The following is a 21,290-nucleotide window of genomic DNA, read 5'->3' as shown; positions in this document are numbered from 1 at the left end:
TTCGTGATTCGTCTTCATATTTCGCTGACTTATTGGCGCTGACTGTAGGTCATCATTAAACAATAACCATTCCCCATCCCCCACTATCACTTTTCCACCAAACCTTGTTTTCCACCTCTTCTAATGGTCATAATTAACTTTTTTAGTGTCGGGGATGGTAGTTGGTGCCTTTATTACGCCGTTTTTTATGTTACTTTTGTTTTAGTTTAACAACATTGCCTTTAAATTGTTGAGAGTTGGGTTTTTTTATTTGAGTTTAATACACAAACGACCTGGGGAATAACTTGCAGAATGCCGGCTCAATCTATACATTTTCCAACTTTTGGTAAAACATGCATCCTAATTTGGTGTAACGTTTGTATTACTTAATCAATGGTTAGGCACTTTATGCTGTTAAAAATGTATACAATATTGTCCAGTTTCTATGTTAATTTATTATTATCAATAGGAGAAATTGGTAAATATAAATGAAACTTGTGCAGGTTAAGCATTGAGAAGTTTATAAAACTCCTGCCAATTATTACTCACAATAAAAGAGAAGAAAGAAAAATAAATTTATCAAGAAATTGGACTAGTAAATTTGAAATATGTCAGTCTTCTCTAAAAATCATTTAATAACTTTGAAAACAAACAACAAGGTGCATCAATCAGCGCTCAATATGTGTCTAAAACGTCAGACATTACGGAGTAGACAAAGAGTATATAGAATATACACAGTAGACACTGAAATCACTCCATTCTATACCTGAGTTGGGCAATTATTCAATACATCTTAAAGCACTTACGATTGAGTAGACATATCAGAAGAAAATTTTCAAAAAACTCCCAATAGCAAAGCAGTCAAACCAGAGATGTAGATAACAGAGATAAGCAGCTTCTATATACTTCATTGAAATATCACTCATGCCTATAAAAAAGTGAAAAATTAGGCATTTTGTAGCAAGTAAAACTTAATGGATGTACATTTGATCCTTTTATATTATACACCTTTTGAAAGTTAAATCTTTTATCTATGGCTGCATGTTAAAATATTGGTCACTTTCAATGCCTTTCACTTAGAAAAACATAGCAGAACATACCCACTGAGCCATTTTTTTCATCATATGAATAGTTTTGTAGCAAAATTTTATAAGTAGTTCTCTTTAAAATTGATGTATCATTCATTTCAATTGGAACTGTAATTTTTTTCCTGAAAGCATAGACAAATGCATAAACTTTCTCAAAATGTATTATTTCACTGATTTTTATATCTGGTTAATAAGTTTTACTTGCTACAAGTTTGAAGTTTAGCAAGCACACACGATATTTAAACTGGCAAGGAAGTTGCTTATCTCTGTTATCTATGTCTCTGGTCAAACAGATCTATATTAAACCCAAAATAAGAATCTTCGTGTACATCTAAAATATTTTACCGATTCAAACTTTTTTAAAAGATCTGTAACATTATTAAGTACTGAAGGCTGGGCTATAAGGATTGATTGAATGGGCCTTTCGAACAATGCTTACCATATTGTCCGATGCAGTAATTAAATAGATTTGAACAGAAAAAGTCAATAAACTATTTTTACACGAAACACTACATGTACGTTAAAAATGGCACCTTGTAACACAAAATTTCCCTCGATCTACAGACTATTCCAAACCGATGGCCACTCCTTACCTGCTAGTCATTCATTTGTAAATGTCCAAAACCCCAAACTCTTAAAAACATTGTACCCGAACATCATAAGTATTGACAAAAATCAATTATATGAAACATAATTTATGACTCTAAAAAAATTTAGTCATATTTTTTTTCTTCATACATTTGATTTTTTGTCAATACATGTACTTAAAATGTAAAATGTAAAAAAATGTGTCCAAGTTCGTCGGCGCAATGGATATATGACCAAAATTACAGCAAAACAAGGCTTAATTATAGTCAATTAGTATATTATACTTTTTGATGATTTCTTATATTATCATATAACAGTGTGAACATTAAACATTTACTCAAACAAACTCAAAATTTCCTGAAAAGATTCTAAGAATATTAGAAAATTAATAGTTTGAAATCCGTTGTTCCCTTTGCGCGAAAAAAAAACAAACAAAAAACAAACAAACAAAACAAACAACAAAAAAAAAAACAACACCATTTCGTATTTTAGTCATACCGTAGGATAATTGTCGAAGCGTTCCGATTAACCACTTTCCGTTCCCGAAAGTATCCGGGTATTCGGATAGCAGGATAAAAATAGGAAGCCTTGAAGGTATCATGTAACAAGATTAACGCAGGTTTTAATTTGATTTTTATCACGATTATAACGTGAGAAATATTTTCTTTTATTTCCGAATATTGTTTTAAATTTTTCAGTGACCATAAGGCATTTGAATTGATAACGATTCGCGACCCCGATTCGCTCCACTGACGATTCGTCCCAAAACGATTCGACCCAATGCTGCGACGTTTCGCTCAAGATAAATGATTACTTGTCCCACTTGAAATGTACTTAATAATATTGTGAGTAAGAAATGTAAAGAATTCATATTATTGAAAGTTATGCTAGGAATTGACGCTCCGCGGAACTACTATAATGCCTGACGCGGGGCTTTTTGCCGGCCAATTGGGTAAAATCATAGTGTTAAAAATAGAGAAGTGGCTAGTCGTCCGGGCCCGTACGGCTAGCCAAAAGTTCTAGCCGTACGTGAGTCACGTACGACTAGCCAGGACTCGCTGTATTGTCTAGCCGTACGGCACTTTTCAAAATTATATAGAAGTCGACCATGCATATGTTATTTTGTGCCTCATGATTATGATTTGTTGTTTTATTTGACTGAAAGATGTTTTTTTGTTAATTAAGCACATGGATCGAATAAATAATGATCGGAGTGAAATAAATAAATAAATACATAGAACATTGAAAAAAAAACGGTGAAAAACAAAAATAATTGTATAATTTTCAAATACAGTAGATAAATATCGAACATAAAAGCACAAACAATTAATAAGCCTTAAATAAAGCCTACCCAGGGACTGACAATAGAATTTTAAAATGCGTTTCACGGAACATGCAAACTTTCCTTAATGATGGACAAACTTCTATACCGTCGGTAATTGACGCAAATATCAGAGCCTAACATTGATTTTTTTTTTCATTTTAAAGGTGTCGAAAATTAAACTTTATGAAACAAAAAAGGATTATTATCAAAATTTTGTAAACTATTTCAATTGATGTTATTTAACTGCGACCTAACGCTATTTTTTCTCGATGTCTTGAAATGATAAAGATCGATATTCGTACTTCTTTTACTGTAGCCAACAAGGCGATTAATCTCTATTTAAAGTAAATATACGAAGACAATTACTATTTCATGGTTAAAATCCTCGCTTAAAGTCATGAAAAAACATATATGTATAATTTTGACTTCTATATAAATTTGAAAAGTGCCGTACAGCTAGACAATACAGTGTGTCCTGGCTAGTCGTACGTGACTCACGTACGGCTAGAACTTTTGGCTAGCCGTACGGGCCCGTACGGCTAGCCACTTCCATAAAATAGCTGTGGGAACTGATTCTTAAGCATAGCATTTCGCTATTTTTTCTGACTATGAAATACACTTGGCTGTGACAACTGCTACGTGAAAATCTACTTGTCCGCCGGCAAAAAGCTCTAGGGTTAGGGGATAAGGCTTGTGTTTTGGGTAAGGGTTACGTTTAGAGGGTTTTGGTTTAGGATTTCAAAACATGGTTTTTGCTGCGAACAGATTGTTAAAGTGCTCTGAAATTCTAACTGTACTTGACCGTGAATGTTAAATTTTTCCCCAATGTTGTTAAATCCGTGTTTACAATGTACATAAATTTAATTGTACAATTTATTTGTATTTATCTCCAACAGCACAAATAAATTGATATTATAGAATGCTATTTCACCCAGTATGAGGCCTGTTGCTTGTTTTTGAAAATAAGCTTAGAGAGTGGTTGTATCTGGGCAACTGCTTGGTGCCTAGGTTGATAGTGCATAGCGTCACATATTTTGTTGTTGCAAGTTGTGAATTTGTAAATTGTTTTGATACAATATGGACAAATTTTTGGTTAGGTCTGAATAGAATCTTAAAAGCTTAAATCAAAAGTGCAGAGAGACATTGAAAATGACCGCAAATGCATTTGTGTGTTTAAACATAGTTGGTTAGCCAATTTTACTTTACACCTCCGTGGTCGAGGGGTTAGAGTCAATGACTTCTAATCCAGTTACCTCTCTGGCGTGGGTTTGATTCCCAGGAGATGCTTTGGTAGTTTGCACAGGGGAAGGTAGTCTAGCACTGGTGTAACTCTCCAGGAACGATGGTTAGGAAACTACCTGCCTATATGACTGAAATACTGTTGGGAAAAGGCGTAAAATGAAACAAACAAACAAAACTTTGCTACGAAATGATGATAATAATGACAAACTTTATTATCATATTTGCGGAATGATCCCACAAACCATTGATACAACTTTGGCCCTTAACGTAGGGAAAGCATTAATAAGAAAGGACACTCTTACATCATATCAAATGTCTTTCAAACGTGTCATGTGTGCAATTGGTCTGAAAGGTTGTTTTGATGATTTCAAGGTCAAGTTGGAATATGGGTTACCTGGGGTCAAAAACTAGGTCACACCACCCTAATATGGAAAAACCTTGTTAACACTCTAGTGGTCACATTTTTGACTCAATTCTCATCAAACTTGGTCAGGATGCGTGACAAGGTCATTGCTCGGAGGAGTTTGATGGGTCAGGTAAGCAATTTAGGGCCATCTTGGCCCTCTTGTTTGGGGAAAACCATCATTGACTATCTTGAGCAAGGCTGTACCATAAACTATACATACTATGCTGATGAATTTAGTCATCTGCATCAAGAAATCGCCAGTGAAAGGAGGGGCAAACTGGCTCAAGGCGTTCAGTTCCTGCACGACAAAAATTATGTGCCATCTCACACATCCTAAGTACTTAAATCCAAATATTTACACTTAACCGCGGATTTGAAGCTATTATTTACATGGGTCAAATTTTCCGATAAACGTCAAACTGTAAAAAAAAGAAAATGCGATGTCTTTCAATAAAGGACTAACATCCCAAGTTGCAATGGCTGCTGCAACTGACGGTGGCTTTGAAATTCTTCCCCATCCCCCATTATAATTCTCTGGACTTGGGCCCCCTCTGAGTTTTACCTGTTTCGGAAACTGAAAACCAAGGTCTGTGGTAGACGTTTTTGAAGCAATGAAGGTGTCAGTTCTTTGAGGACAAAAATTGTGAGCTCTATTTTGAAGGGTTAAACAAGTTGGAGCACAGGTTGGCAAAGTGCATTTATGTAGAGGGCGATTATATTGAAAGTAAAACCATTGCATGTAGTTGGGTCCTCTACCAGAAGTACACCGGGCAGAGAACTTTTTGATCAATCCTCGTATATATATATATATCTTTAATTCTAACACTCCTCATGATTTTGCACTATAAACAAAGAAGAAAAAAACTGTGTTAAACTGCCAATAAACACTGGTTAGAGACTACTTGTATATGCGGTTGATATGTTTTCTCCCTCGATTATATTGTTTACAAACCCTTTTAAAGCAACAATAAAAAAGCATTTTTATTTATATTTCATTTCTTATAAAGTTTTCTTTTCATACAATACAGAAATTATATCTCATGTATACACTAACACCACATATTTGATCAAATATTTTGACAAAACGGTGCCAATCTGTAAGCAGTGTAATGACATCATCCTAAGTAAACAACTCATTTATAAACACAGACGTCAGTTCAAACATACAAGACTGATATTTGGGGCACTGATGTAAACACATTACAATCCATACTGATAGTAAGACGTAAGTTTTTATTGTTGAAATAAAATATCGTTTTTTCTTATAATTGCTTTTGTTAAATAATTTCTTTATCTTAGTAACAGTCAAGGGTGCAAAATCGGACATCGTTATACAAAATCGGCACTGGAAGTCATTTCCACTTGAAGAAATAGCATTAGTGATCCTACTTATTTTACCTTGTTAGAATCAAAATAACATCGGTCTTAGCGGTGTTTAATATCGACTATTTAACACTGGTTTTGTCGTTTTGATGCGAAAAAATTAACCACTCAGGCATATGGCCTTCGTGATCAATTCCTACGCATCAAAACTCCAAACCGGTGTTAAATAGCCGATAAACACCGCTAAGACCAATGTTATTTCTTCAGTTTTACTGGATTTAATTATTAACAGAATCTATGAAGGAATATGTTGCTGTGAGAGAGGAATTTTAACAATCTTTGTTTTACATTTCAGATTAAGAACGTCAAGTAAAGATAATGGAGAGTTGTAGCATAATAAACTATCTGATAGACATTGTAGATACAAAATACATCTGTACCTCCGGAAAACTAGCATCATTATACATCTTGAACAAACTCTTTCTCAAAGAGACCAGAACCAACCTCCTAGTAAAATGTTTAAACACAGAACTCACCCCAGCTTTATTGACAATGATAGATTCCGGATTAAATAAAGTTAATGATCCCTTAGATACAGTTTGTATTTCGGTTGCCATGGAGATTTTAAGTCAGTTTTCTAAACTTCCAGTTTGTTCTATTCAGTGCTTGATTACAGAAAGTGTATTTCTTAAGTTGCTAGATTACTTAAACAGTGGTAGCAATTTTTATCAGTTTCCTAGCAATGCTAAAAGAGAACTGACAGAAATATGTGAGGGGAAACAACTTTTGGGAAAAGTCAAGACAATTTCTATGGCAACAGAACCTTTGGACTATATACACAGACACACACAACACAAGCTGAAAAGGTGGGTACTTATAAAAAATGGTTTATCGGTGTTTATACATGGTTGATGAGAAATGTCTGGGAATGAAAGTCATAATTATACATGTTTGGAAAAGTTTTGTTGAGAAGAGTTATCTTCTCTTCATGACTTAAATTACATTTTAAAGCTGTATCTTGTTTCATCAGGAACAAATGGAATACCTGTTTTTAAGATTCATCTTCAATTGTTTTACATTGTATAAACACCAACTTATAACAAAATATTGTCCTGCTATTAAAGTACTAGGTTTTCTATTTTAAATAAGTGTCTATGATATTCCAGTTATAAGAGTAAATTTTTATTGGTTATAACAGTGACTTAATAATAGTGGTAAAGGACATAAATAGTAATTCAGTATGAATATATTGTTGTTGTTGACAGAGTACCAGACAAGATTAAGGTGTGTAGATTAATGGATACACAACGTGAAGAAGATCTAGACATCTGTCAACATCTAATAAATAAACAACTAGCCTGGCCAGGTATTGTGTTATTTATATATACATTGTAAGATATAAAAATATTAACTTTTAAGGGTATTTTTTAGCTCACCTGTCATAAAGTGACATGGTGAGCTTTATGGTTACTTTTCGTCTGGCGTCTGTCCGTCGTCCGTTCGTAAACTTTTACTTTAAATGACATCTCCTCATAAACCACTAAGCCAATTTCACCCAAACTTCACAGGAATGTTCCTTTGGTAGTCAACTAAAAAAATTATTTAAAGAATTTATTTCTAAGCAGAACTCTGGTTGCTCTGGCAACAGAAAGAAAAACTTAAAATATCTTCTTTTAGAAAACCGTAAGAGCTAGAGCTTAAACATTTGGCATGAAACATCATCTGGTCAGTGTTTACCAAGTTTGTTTAAATAAATGCCTTGGGGTCAAAATTGGCCCCATCCCGGGGGGTAATTGATTTTCCTTATTTCTAGATTGTAAAATTTCTCTATATGTGTATTAAAAATTAAAAAAATCTTCTTAGAGCTAGAACTTAGATATTTATAATGAAACATCTTCAAATGTGTGTCTACCAAGTTTGTTAAAATAAAAGCCCCTGGGTAAAAATTGGCCCTGTCCCGTGGGCCTATATACAGGTAAGCGATTTCAGGGCCATCATGGCCCTCTTATTTAGCTTTACTATTTGAAAATAGGGAGAGCTTTTGTATTATCACTTCTGCTTGCATCACATATTGGTGCAAGTTGACTGTTGACATCTACAAAACTGCTGTAGGGAATGGGTTTAAAGTTCGGACACTTGTTCTCTGTGATTATTTAAAATAACGTACACAGTTCAGTTAGTGTTACTTTATACAAAGTTGTGCATGAAGCATATGACATCTTTTCTTACTGTCAAACACTAAGAATAGTCGAGCACGCTGTGTAGCGGACAGTTCTTGTTTAAACAACTTATTTAAAATGTACTACTAGCATTAATCATTTGTTTTGTACAGACCATTATGTAACTTAGAAAACAGCCACAGTAACTTTTTCCAAATTTGTATTTTTCATTTCATTTAAATATTTAAATAGATTAACCAAAAAGTTTTGAAAATGTAAGCAGGGTCTTTCAAATAAAATGTGAAAACCCTGATATAAGGTACCCTAGATGATGAGCAGTTAGTTTATTAATTTATATTAGGATACTCAGAAAGTATTTTGTCAGATTTACTCTAAATTATCCTGGTCTTATCCATAACAGTACAATAATGTAGCATTTTCTTGACCAGATAAGAGCAATTTGCTTGTATTGTGCCAATTAGCCCATGTGTTATGGTCAAAATAAAGCTGAAAATAGTAAAAGAACCTTTAAACATCTCCTTAATTGAAAAAGATCAGTGGATGGATAGCTAGATAAATTTGTATCAAATATGTTTGCTGAAATAGGAATATGTTAACTTAAATGCTGGTATATAGACTATAATTAAGACTTACTTATATTAAGACTTAGTTATAAAGAAAATGGGACTATTTTACAGGTAGTTTTCCAGGGGAAGTTGTTAATGATACAGATGACTGGGAGAACATCATTGTCACTCAGGTGCTTGATGGATGCATGTTCTGGGGGCAAGTAGGAGAAAATGCAATAAAAGTGAGTAAATTTGGTTTAATTTCTATTTTTGCTAGCTTTGAAAACAAAAAGGTCTAAGATACCAGAATGGATCCAGTTCAACCTACATAAAATATGTACACATTATACAGTAACATTTATTGCAGGGAATCAAGTACCCAAGAACCACTTACTTACTTGAAGGCTTGGTTAATATAGAATTTATTTTAGTTTGAATGTATATAATAAGCTATAAGCTAATAGAGACACTTTCGAAATCTGTTCTTGGAACCAACCAGTACTGAGCAATGAGTGTAAAGTTTCTTGCTTATGGAAACAATGACTTGTCCCTGACTGGGATTGAACCCATGCGGCTAGCGATCATTAGATTACTAGCCAGATGTGTTAACCACTTGTCCATGCCGCCACTCACTTAAAGACTTGTGACCAACTTATTATACCAGAAGGTCTACAGTTTATAATTATATAATTGCTTTACTAGAGCTTGAATAATAAATATAAAGTTTAGCTTCTAGATGTAATTTAAGGTTATGTTTATAGACTTCACCATCTAATTATAGAAATAAATGTATAAATATACAGTCATGTATTTACAGAGTGTGTTTGATATACAGCGACAGCTAAATGATATAGAAGATCATGTTCAACAATCAAATGTTCTAGTGGGGGATACTGTTGTAGTTTATGGGGAGATTATGGGAAGTCATTGCTTCCTCAGAGCTCAGGTAAAATAATCAGTAAAATTATAGAAGATAGGTAGTGTATAAAGGGACTTGTACTTACTTCATAGACAAAGGTCAGAGTGATTTGTAACAAACATCTGAACAACATATCATACTTGTACAATATATTATACTACAACACACATCAAGATCTATTTTAAATATTTATTAACATTTTTTAACAGCAAATTAGCCTTCAGATAGTACAAAAAATGCTTGCCCCTTCATGGCACTAACATGTACAATAACAATAGTTTCTATTTTAAGATGTACAGTATATGTCAGTGTTATACATTGGCATCATAATAATGCATTCTATCAATTTACCATGATAAAATAATGACGTCATTTAGGCATATATTGGAATGAAACTGCTTGCTTAGGATAACGTAAATTTGCTTTTTTGAATGAATTTATAATTTCAAAGGTTGTTGTAAGAAAATAATCATGGGTGTAATGACAGTAATTTCCATGAAAATAGTTATACATTTTATTAAGGTAAAGAATTAAAAATATGATGGAATATGGTGGAATATGCAAAAAAAAGTAACTGACATATGTTTGCGGTTCAGATCTGAATATCTGTCCTGAGGGACGGATATTCCAATCTGAGCCGCAACATATATTACAGATAATATTAATCCATGCACTGCTTTGCTGTAAAATAACATAAGCTTCTGGGATATGTCTTTGTTAATAAACGAAAATCCCCAGTAGGTTAATAAACGAAAATCCCCAGTAGGTTAATAAACGAAAATCCCCAGTAGGTTAATAAACGAAAATCCCCAGTAGGTTAATAAACGAAAATCCCTAGTAGGTTAATAAACGAAAATCCCCAGTAGGTTAATAAACGAAAATCCCCAGTAGGTTAATAAACGAAAATCCCCAGTAGGTTAATAAACGAAAATCCCCAGTAGGTTAATAAACGAAAATCCCTAGTAGGTTAATAAACGAAAATCCCCAGTAGGTTAATAAAGAAAATCCCCAGTAGGTTAATAAACGAAAATCCCCAGTAGTGTTAGAATGCACATTTTACACACTCATTATGTTACTTATTTCATTAAGTCATTAAGAGGTAATGTGAGCCAATATATTAACAAAATAAGTAAATTAAGAGTTAAAGTAAAATATGCAGGCCTTGACAAATCCACTCGCCCACTTTCGCATTTCCGAATAAAAGTTCGGGTTGGGCGAGTAAAAAATTGATGAAACTTGCCTGACAGGGCTGGGCGAGTAAGATTCTTCAGATCAATGATGTTTCTCTAAATATTTAATGTAAATGAAGTTATTTGGTAAAAAATCAAACAGCAGATGTAATTTCAATTGTAATACTGTCAACCGAAAACCTGAAACAGACCATATGACTCAGTGTAAAACTTTTCTAAATGTGTATGATGAATCTATTCCGTAACGACAGCAGTTTTCGACAATGGTTTATACATATGCATTTGGTAATGTTTTATATTTAGCCATGAAGTCCATATTTGAGCAGTGTGTGTTAAAATTTTAATGGAATAAGTATTCAGGCTATGTTGAAGATTATTTAATAAAAGAATTAAAGTATTGTAAACATTATTGAACAACATGTAATTGAATGTAGCCATTTATACCGATACAGTTGGTAAATTGTAAATTTGTGTTTGATTTTTACAAATTTTGTCCGTCAAAATTCAGGGCAAGTGCATTTTATGAAGGGCAAGTATATTTTATGAAGGGCAAGTATATTTGGAGGGTCATTTGTCATGCATGGCTAGAGGTTTTAAAAAAATTCAACGAGGCCTGATGTGGAAATTTTTTTCATGAAACCTGATATTCCATATATTTTCACAAGCATGAATTATTATCATAATTTATTAAACTGAAATGAATAACTAAAGCTACTGACTGTTGCATACAAACAAAAACAGCTGAGAAAGTAGTCCCGAAATTAGAAATGAGTTTTGACTGCTTACTTTCATATTTATATTTCATATTTGTTTTTAAATAAATTTGAAAAATATTTGACTGACATGTACCACCACATATATATTTCGTGGATGAAATGAAATACATGTACATGTTATATGATAAATCATAAAAATTCCCTTAAGGGGTGTATCAACAAAAGTCTCAAATTGTGATTTCTTTGTAAAAGTGCTTGTTTAATGATAATGTAGAACTTGTTAATTGTTGTTTCAGGTATTATCCTGCGATGGAGGACGTGTAGAAGTTTTCGCCATTGATTATGGTTACACGTTGAAAGTTTTAGATAGACATGTGTTTATGTTGCCAGAAAAACTAAATACAAAGTTTGTCAAGAGGAAAATATCTCTCTGCTCTGTAGATGGTAAGTGAATTAACCTGAACCTGATGCATTTGTGTAATGGATTTGCCCAGTTGTACATTTGGAACAGTCCATTCTATGTTGAAGGGTATTTCAATATCAAAATTTATTTACCAACAGTATAGATCTAGTTCAGACTGCAGTTATGTAAAGGCTAGCCTTAATGTATATTGGTAGCAATCTTAGGGTAATCAGTTTCTGTTTCCAGCAAGTTAAAGCTTAAACATTGACAGAGTTTGTTACATAAAAGGAACACCTTTGTGGCTGAGAGGTTGCCTTTAAGGGTTGAGGCATCAGAATTGCAGCTACTGTTTATCCTTGCTTGATTGCAAGAGGAGGAATAACTGGAGGAATGGTCTGGCTTTGAAGATTGTTATACCTGAGTTGTGCAAAAATCATCTTTCCTGTTTTGGCGCTATATGACCTAAACTGTGTTGGTCCACCGTAACCAAACAAACAAATAGCCACAAATCATATTTTGACTAATTTGCATTTAAAAATACTATGCAGCAGGTTCTCTGCAAGTCACTTTTCTGCCTAAACATTAATATACATGTAGGTTAGTGTTTTGTTAGTGCAAATTTTTTGTTGTTGTTTATATATGTCAGCCTGAACCTTGGTAATGGTACTAGTTTGATAAGAGAGAAAATGAAAATGTGTTGAGACAAGGCAAAAATCCACAAATGAGCCGTGTCATGACAAAACCAACATAATGGGTTTGCGACCAGCATGGATCCAGACCAGTCTGCTCATCGGCGCAGTCTGATCAGGATCCATGCTGTTCGCTATCAGTTTCTCTACTTGTAATAGAGTTGGTAAGCGAACAGCATGGATCCTGATCAGACTGCGCGGATGCGCAGGCTGGTCTGGATCCATGCTGGTCGCAAACCTATTATGTTGGTTTTGTCGTGACGGGGCTCAAATTGTATTATGTGATGTAAGGAGACTACATTGTGAAGGAAGGACATCACTGTACATATCATACTTTAAGTGCCATGAAATACTATAAGAGCAGTATTGTAGCTAAGCCTGTAAATTCACCTTTCTAACATGTCTAATGGACTAGTTGAAACCTGTTAAAAAGTGTTACTATAGTTACAGATTGGTGTATTTATTACAGGTGTATCACCACCACCATATGATGAGAGTCTGTCACACAATGCTGCTGCCATCTTAGTGAATCTGTGTAAACAGAGTGTATCTGCAGGTATATATATCACACAAGTCCCAAATAAATATGAATCATTATCTGCTTATCTTTTATATGAGAATAATCATTGGACTTTTTATGACCACAAAGGAGTTCCAAGTCTCAAAAAGGGCTTCAGCAATACTTACTATACAGTGTAACCTCCACAGAATGGCCTTCTGTAAACCAATGACTTCTTAACAATGACAATTTTAACTTTTCCCGGTTAAGACATCGGAAAATATTTAACCTCAATAAGAGCAGCACTTCTCTCTACAACAGCCAAAATCTTTGTCTCCTAAAGTATGGTGCTTTGCAGAGGTTTAACTATATATATTATACATTCTGTCTGTACATATGAGCCGCGTCATGACATAACCAACATAATGGGTTTGCGACCAGCATGGATCCAGACCAGCCTGCGCATCTGCGCAGTCTGATCAGGATCCATGCTGTTCGTTTACCAACTCTATTACAAGTAGAGAAACTGATTGCGAACAGCATGGATCCTGATCGGACTGCGTGGATGCGCAGGCTGGTCTGGATCCATGCTGGTCGCAAACCCATTATGTTGGTTTTGTCATGATGCGGCTCATATATGTGTGATTTTGATAGAGGAACATAAACTAATTACTCTCCTTTAGGTTGGCACTGACTTACTCTTTCTTTGAGCCAATTTTTTAGTGTGCTTGCATGTACTATTGTTAACATTGTGTAACATTAAATACTGAGCAAGACAAGGCTGATGCAAAATAACGAGAGTTAAGTTTTACTATTTAAACTGTAATTATGTCCATATGCAATGAAATCTCTTTGTATGGTAAACTGGTCATAATAGAATAAAGATATTGATATTTTTCATTATCATAATTTAAATTATAATAATGTTTTACATGTAATATGTTAAATCAGTTGTTTTTTTTATTATCTCTGTTAAGTAAGATCAACAGCAGAAACATCCATTCTTCAGTTTCATTCCTTCATCTTTAAAAAATTAATTTAGCATAAATGACTTATTATTTTACCTTCTTTACAGGAGAGCTTCTCGAGAAACTTGATGGGATTCAGATAATCAAGAATGTCTTACTGGAATGTCCGAAACCTAAAGTGACAGCTCAGGTGTTGACGATACTTCTCAACCTGTCAGCATGCTATGGGATGGTAACAACTATTGTCAAAGCTGGATTTCTTGAAATACTTATAGGTATAGATACCGATGAACGTTCCATACCTTTGTTTACATGTTGTGATAATTTGTGTAGCCTGGGTCTTAGTTTTTGTTTTCAAATTTTTTTATTCAGTGCAAGATGGTCGCTTAAATAAATGTCAAGTTTGAAAACATTAGGCTGGTCTGCAGAAGAAAGTAGCTCACAGATTATACAACAGTAACCACTGTTGGCACAAATGTTTATTGGAGTATGTAGAAACTTTTTCATATCACTACCTGCAGAAAAATCAGTATAAGAACTCAAACAAAAGTGTTTCTTTTTTAAATGCATTTATTATTAGGATTAGTTAATTTCTTGTCTAAATATAGATAGTTACATAGCACTAAATTGGTTCATTTTTACTCAGCTGCTGACAGATTCTTTAATACTCTAGAGGGTAGAATACGTCTATTATGTTGACCAGTGAATACTGGGCTTCATCCATGTCATCTGTAAAATAAAATCTATATCACTCACAGCATATCACTCACACTGTGACTGATATCACTTTATGAAAGTTATTTGTAGCTATGTGTTAGAATAATTGCAATTCCAAACATTTGAATTTAAGTTATTGCAGACTCTATACGGTTGGCTGACTAACCTTTTCATTTTGATATTCCCATAATTTATAATGAACTGTTCCAAAAAATAGAACTTGATTAGAAGCTGGACAAGTCAATTTAACAAATTTTGCAAGACAAGGTTAAAGGTACTGGCTACATGATTATAAGAAATAATAATAAGAGATTATTGTTAGATTATAGGAGGTAAATTATGAGATATTTTCATGTATTTATTGTAGACATGGTATCAAGTTACAGTGAGATATTATTTGTTGTAGATATGATATCAAGTTACAGTGAGATATTATTTCTTGTAGACATGTTATCAAGTTATAGTGAGCTATTATTTGTTTTAGACATGGTATCAGGTTAAAGTGAGATATTATTTGTTGTAGACATGATATCAGGTTACAGTGAGATATTATTTGTTTTAGACATGGTATCAAGTTACAGTGAGGTATTATTTGTTTTAGACATGGTATCAAGTTAAAGTGAGATATTATTTGTTGTAGACATGATATCAAATTACTGTGAGATATTATTTGTTTTACACATGGTATCAGGTTACAGTGAGATATTATATGTTTTAGACATGGTATCAATTTACTGTGAGATATTATTTGTTGTAGACATGATATCAAGTTACTGTGAGATATTATTTGTTTCAGACATGGTATCAGGTTACAGTGAGATATTATTTGTTTTAGACATGATATCAAGTTACTGTGAGATATTATTTGTTGTAGACATGATATCAAGTTACAGTGAGATATTATTTGTTGTAGACATGATATCAAGTTACAGTGAGATATTATTTGTTTTAGACATGATATCAAGTTACAGTGAGATATTATTTGTTTTAGACATGATATCAAGTTACAGTGAGATATTATTTGTTTTAGACATGATATCAAGTGACAGTGAGATATTATTTGTTGTAGACATGATATCAAGTTACTGTGAGATATTATTTGTTGTAGACATGATATCAAGTTACAGTGAGATATTATTTGTTGTAGACATGATAGTAAGTTACAGTGAAATATTGTTTGTTTTAGACATGATATCAAGTTACTGTGAGAGAGGATCAGAAGATGAGGTAGATTCTCTACATGCCACTAATGATGAGAAGTTGTTACTGGCAAGGTGTGTCATGTGCCTATCAAACCTCATTAGTAGAAATTTGGAAACAAGATCACAGTTTTATAAACAGCAAGGTATGTTGCTGGTTTAATCATTTATAATTTTACTGTATGTATATGTGACAAAGAAGGATGTTCTGTGTGAAAATGTGTCAAACTTTCAATAATTAATTTTAATTATCTATTCAAGATTTGTGAAGAACTTTGCTCTAATGTTGTTGTATATGTCATAATGTATGGTAACAGTTAAATTTCTTTTACATTTACCTGTCTTGTAGATTTGTCCTATTTTCTTTGATATGTTTTATGTAAAGTTATAAAAAAAATTTCACTGAAAATAAGTCCATACGTATAGATGTAGCCTTTTGTTTTTATGCAAAAGTAATTATTTAACTACTTTCTTCTAATTAGGAGTGTCATTGGTAGAAAAAAATGCTATCTGTTTAACACGGCTATTAGGTTGCCGTTTAATTGACTATACTAATAAAATCCATAGAGTTTTAACATTTACTTTTTTTCTTTATGACAAAATATGCCATTTTGTTCGTGTTATGTTGTACTCAAAATGATTATGATAGATATTCGATATATAGTAACTATTTTCTGAAAGGGTTGTACTATACAGTAGAACTTCGGTAAGTCGAAGTTGAAGGGACTTGCGTAAAAACTTCGACACATCGGGACTTCGACTCGTGAATTGCTCTCAATTCCATGACAAAATTTCGACCCGTGACTAGTCCTAATTATAAGATCTATAACAAAACCCATTTTATATTTTCCATCATTATTCTGATATTTTACATTTTACAATGATAAATATAGAATGTTAAATAACTTTTTTCACGACTAATTTTACGTATACAATAGAGTTACAAAAGGCGTAACAATACAAAAGGGCGATAACTAAACCAGCTTATAGTAAATATTAGGGTTTGCCTAAAATACGAAAGTGAGATTTTTGACGAAAGTGAGCGAAAGTGAGCGAAAGTGACTTTTAAAATATTAATTGTAACGTTTTAATAGACTTTTACAATAAAATTGCAGTTTGTAGACGTATATTATTAGAAATTACTTATATTTATTATGAAAAATAATCATAATGATGATTTATTCGGTTTTTATTTGCATAATTTATATACACAAATTGTTATATCTTCCTTTCGCTTACATTGAAAAATACGAAAGTGACTTATAAAATATAAAATATACCATTTAAATTGAAATTATTTTTACTATTATTGCACAAAGTGGAAGTATATTATCAGAAAATGATAATATTTACTTTCAAAGATAATCATTATGATGATTAAATCGCCATTTATTTTGCATAATCTATATATACAAGTTATATATACAGAGATCTTCCTTTTGTTCGCATTGAAAAATACGAAAGTGGCTTACATAATATCAAATATACTGTTTAAATTGAATGTATTACTAAAATTGCAATTAATTTGTAGACGTACAATATCAGAAGTCAATTATATTTATTTTTAAAAATAATCATTATGATGATTTAACCGCCCTTTATTTGCATTACACAAGATAACAGATCTTCCTTTCCCACGCATGTTTTTAGAAATGAATAAGATATATTAAAAAAAAATAATCATTATGATGATTTAATATCCATGTATTTTCATAATTGCTGTATACCTGTTCTGATATCTTACTTTTGCCCACTTTGAACAATACGAAAGTGACTTAATCGGACGAAAGTCAATGTCAATATTCACGATATTAATGTTTTTTATAATAAAAAAATAAATGAGTCATTTTCATTATTATTCATGTTTTCATGGTGATTGACCTATAATTGATGATGAAAATGACTAGCACAAAATATAAAAAAAAATCCAAACTTATAAAAAGATTGAACTTTACCGATATATATATAGTACGATATCTATAGAAAATTCCGTGGATTACTTATTTCCTTTTTTCATAGTGAAATATTATTTAACATAATGATGGGAAATTCCAAATTATTTTTCAAATTAACATGTACATTGCTCATCTACACCTGGATGAGCATAATAACTGCCACTTTAATCCATGCAAGATATCTATGGTGGTGCAGAAGAAAGGTTAATTCAATTGTCCACTCAATAAACAACCGGGCAAGTGTCATCAGTTACATACCTATGATTGGATTATAATAATACTTTAGTGGGATTAAAGCGTCATGCGGTCACCGTCGTGTGTACTATCAATTAAAGTGGGTGCGAAAATGATATGACAACACGTGTTTGCATGTAAACATATTCATACTTTATTTTGTCTCATTCGTATACATGCATTTTCAAACATATATACAACTATTCACATAAAACCTACATAAGACCATTCCATTTAAGAATTTCAAGAGACATTATAATAATGAGAAACACATTCAAGACCTATTACTGTTAGTTTAGAATCAAACAGTATAATTACAATATAATATATAAACAGAATATTAAATGTTAGGTAACACCATCGTTAATCAAAAATTAAAAAACTGCCCGAAAAAGACGATGTAAGAAATTGAGAACTGTAAATCGGAGCCCTAACGCATAAATTGTATAATTCATGTTTTTGCCAATTATAGTTTATATAATAAATTTCATTTTTCATCTTAACATATTAAGTTTTATAAAAATGATAGTTACTATAGCTTATAACATACGTCTACAAACTGCAATATTATCATGAAATTCTATTTCAACGCTATATTTGATATTCTGTAAGTCACTTTCGTCAGGCTCACAGTAAGCGAAAGGAAGATCAAATTCTCTGAGCTTGTGTATAAATATTATGCTAATAAATGAAGATCAAATCATATTGATTAAAGATACTAGTTTTGATAATATACGTCTACAAACTGCATTATTAATCTTAACCCTTTCGCTGCCAGAGGGTTATTGTTTTATTAGTATAATAATAATAATTATTGTCGATGGTATAATTTTCTTTATATTTATTATTATTTTTATTATTATAATTATTATTATTAATTTATTATTATTACTGTTATTATTATAGAAACGGCTAAAGCCGTCCATATGGCAAATACGCCGAAATTAACAGTGAAAGGGTTAAGTGCAATTAAAACGCTATATTTGATATTTTTAAAATCACTTCGCTTCCTCTCCTTAACATTGAAAATACGAAAGTGAGCGAAAGTAAGATCTCTGAAATTGCTATATAGAAATAATGAAAATGCATGAATATTAAAACCTCATAATGATTTTTAAGTATTTTTTTATTCATTTCTGAAACTATGTGTCTACAAACTGTTGTATTAATATAAATTCAAAATAAAAGGTATATTGAATGTTTTATAAGTCACTTTCGTATTTTTCAATGTGAGCGAAAGGAAGATCTATGTAGTTGTGTATAGAAATTATGCAAATAAATAGCGATTAAATCATCATATATAATGATTATTTTTGAAAATGAATATTATCAATTTCTGATAGTATACGTCTACTTAGAGAAATTTTAGTAAAAAATCAACTTAACCAGTATATTTAATATTTTATATGTCACTTTAGTATTTTTCAATGTCAGCGAAAGGAAGATTTCTGAACTTGTGTATGTGTATAGAAATTATGCAAATAAATGCATGGCCATTAAATCATCATAATGATAATTTTTAAAAATAGATATTATCAATCAAATTCCAAAACTATACGTCTACAATCTTTTATAATTATATAGATTCAAATTAATCGCTATATTCGATATTTTGAAGTCACTTTCGTATTTTTTCAATCTGAGCGAAGGAAGATATCTGAACTTGTGTCTAAAAATAATGCAAATAAATAGCGATTAAATTATCATAATGATTATTTTAAAAAATAGGTATCATCAAATTCTGATAATATACATCTACAAATTATAATTTTAGTAAAAATTTCAATTAAAACAGAATATTTAATATTTTATAAGTCACTTTCGTATTTTTCAATGTGAGCGAAAGGGAGATATAAGAACTTGTGTATAGAAATTATGCAAATTAGTAGCGATTAAATCATCATTATGATTATTTCTGTTAATAAATATAATTATTTTCTAATAATATACGTCTACAAACTGCAAGTTTGTTTTAAAAGTCTATTAAAATGTTATAATTACTATTTTAAAAGTCACTTTCGCTCACTTTCGCTCACTTTCGTCAAAAATCTCACTTTCGTATTTTAGGCATACCGTAAATATTACGCGTGTTATTCTCACGCGACACCGGGTCACGGATGCTTTCAAATGAAAGTAGTTCTTACCGTTTACTTTCAAATACCACTATGACAATTAAAATAGTAACGATTAAAGCATTTTATCACACATTTTATCGCAAACAAAGGCTGTTTGAACACACGGCTGTGTAATTAACACCTGTCACACAAGTTAATTGGAAATCGTCTTCGCAGCCAGATAAGGTGTGAAAAATGTCTCGAGATCGAAGGTGTCAAAATAATCGAACAACTTCGACTTATTTGTGGTAAATTACTCTAGATTTACTTAATATGGACCACGAAAAAACTTCGACACATCGAAAAATTCGACACATAAAATCTCGACTCATGAATAGGTTTTTATAAGGAATATATAGGGGGAAGAATCGGGACTTTCATTTTTCTTCGACACATCGAGAAAATCGACTAATCGAAGTTCGACTCATAGAAGTTCTACTGTACTTGATCAGATAGGAAAAAATACACTGTTGATTGCAACTAAAATACAAACAAATTGTCATATCTTGTTATAAGAAACTAAGGTAATAAATCAACTAAATGTTTTGTTGACTCTTTTGTCGAAAACTAACCTCGGTTATCGGTTATTGTATTTTCTAACCGGTTTTCAACTAAAAACCAACCACAGCTGTTTAAATGGATAAACATGACACTCGTACTTCTTACTTCTAATTCTGTTTGTATAAGATAATGCATTGTATTTCAGGTAAGAAAAGATTTAAAAAAAACAATAACAAAACATCATATGTTTATTGCAGGTGTTGATAACACAGTAGAAATAAAGTTATAAATTCTGAAAAAAATCAGTCATTAATCGCACATAACATGTAAATTATTACTGAAATCTTGAATATTTTACTTTTCCTCAAATCTTAGTACATTTTTCTTAAGTTTGATTTTATTGAACTATTTTCGCTCATCTGGAGGGATGCAGCTTTAATAAGATCTCAGTTGTAAGAGGCATTGTATTCTTTACTTATTCCAGGAAAGAATAATTATCAAACACTCA

At 31.9% G+C, this 21,290-nt stretch overlaps 1 protein-coding gene across 5 annotated transcripts in view; it reads left to right on the top strand.

The window, feature by feature from the left end:
* The first annotated feature begins 2,123 nt into the window (after positions 1-2,123).
* LOC132721406 (uncharacterized) overlaps positions 2,124-21,290 on the top strand; it is a 32,819-nt gene continuing 13,652 nt past the window's right edge. Inside the window, exons 1-9 of one of the 5 annotated variants that reach the window (XM_060705707.1) lie at positions 2,124-2,249; positions 6,306-6,816; positions 7,216-7,316; positions 8,808-8,920; positions 9,496-9,624; positions 11,800-11,947; positions 13,065-13,151; positions 14,170-14,337; positions 15,966-16,124. In XM_060705707.1, the coding sequence (XP_060561690.1) occupies positions 6,329-6,816; positions 7,216-7,316; positions 8,808-8,920; positions 9,496-9,624; positions 11,800-11,947; positions 13,065-13,151; positions 14,170-14,337; positions 15,966-16,124 (1,393 nt within the window). In that variant the 5' untranslated portion in view covers positions 2,124-2,249; positions 6,306-6,328. The other 4 variants (XM_060705706.1, XM_060705710.1, XM_060705709.1 and 1 more) reach the window with 4 other exon arrangements.

This window comes from Ruditapes philippinarum, unplaced genomic scaffold (assembly GCF_026571515.1).
Source record: "Ruditapes philippinarum isolate M1 unplaced genomic scaffold, ASM2657151v2 ctg7537_1_1_1_1, whole genome shotgun sequence".
In the NCBI taxonomy this organism is placed as follows: domain Eukaryota; kingdom Metazoa; phylum Mollusca; class Bivalvia; order Venerida; family Veneridae; genus Ruditapes; species Ruditapes philippinarum.
This window is presented reverse-complemented; position numbering and strand designations above follow the sequence as displayed.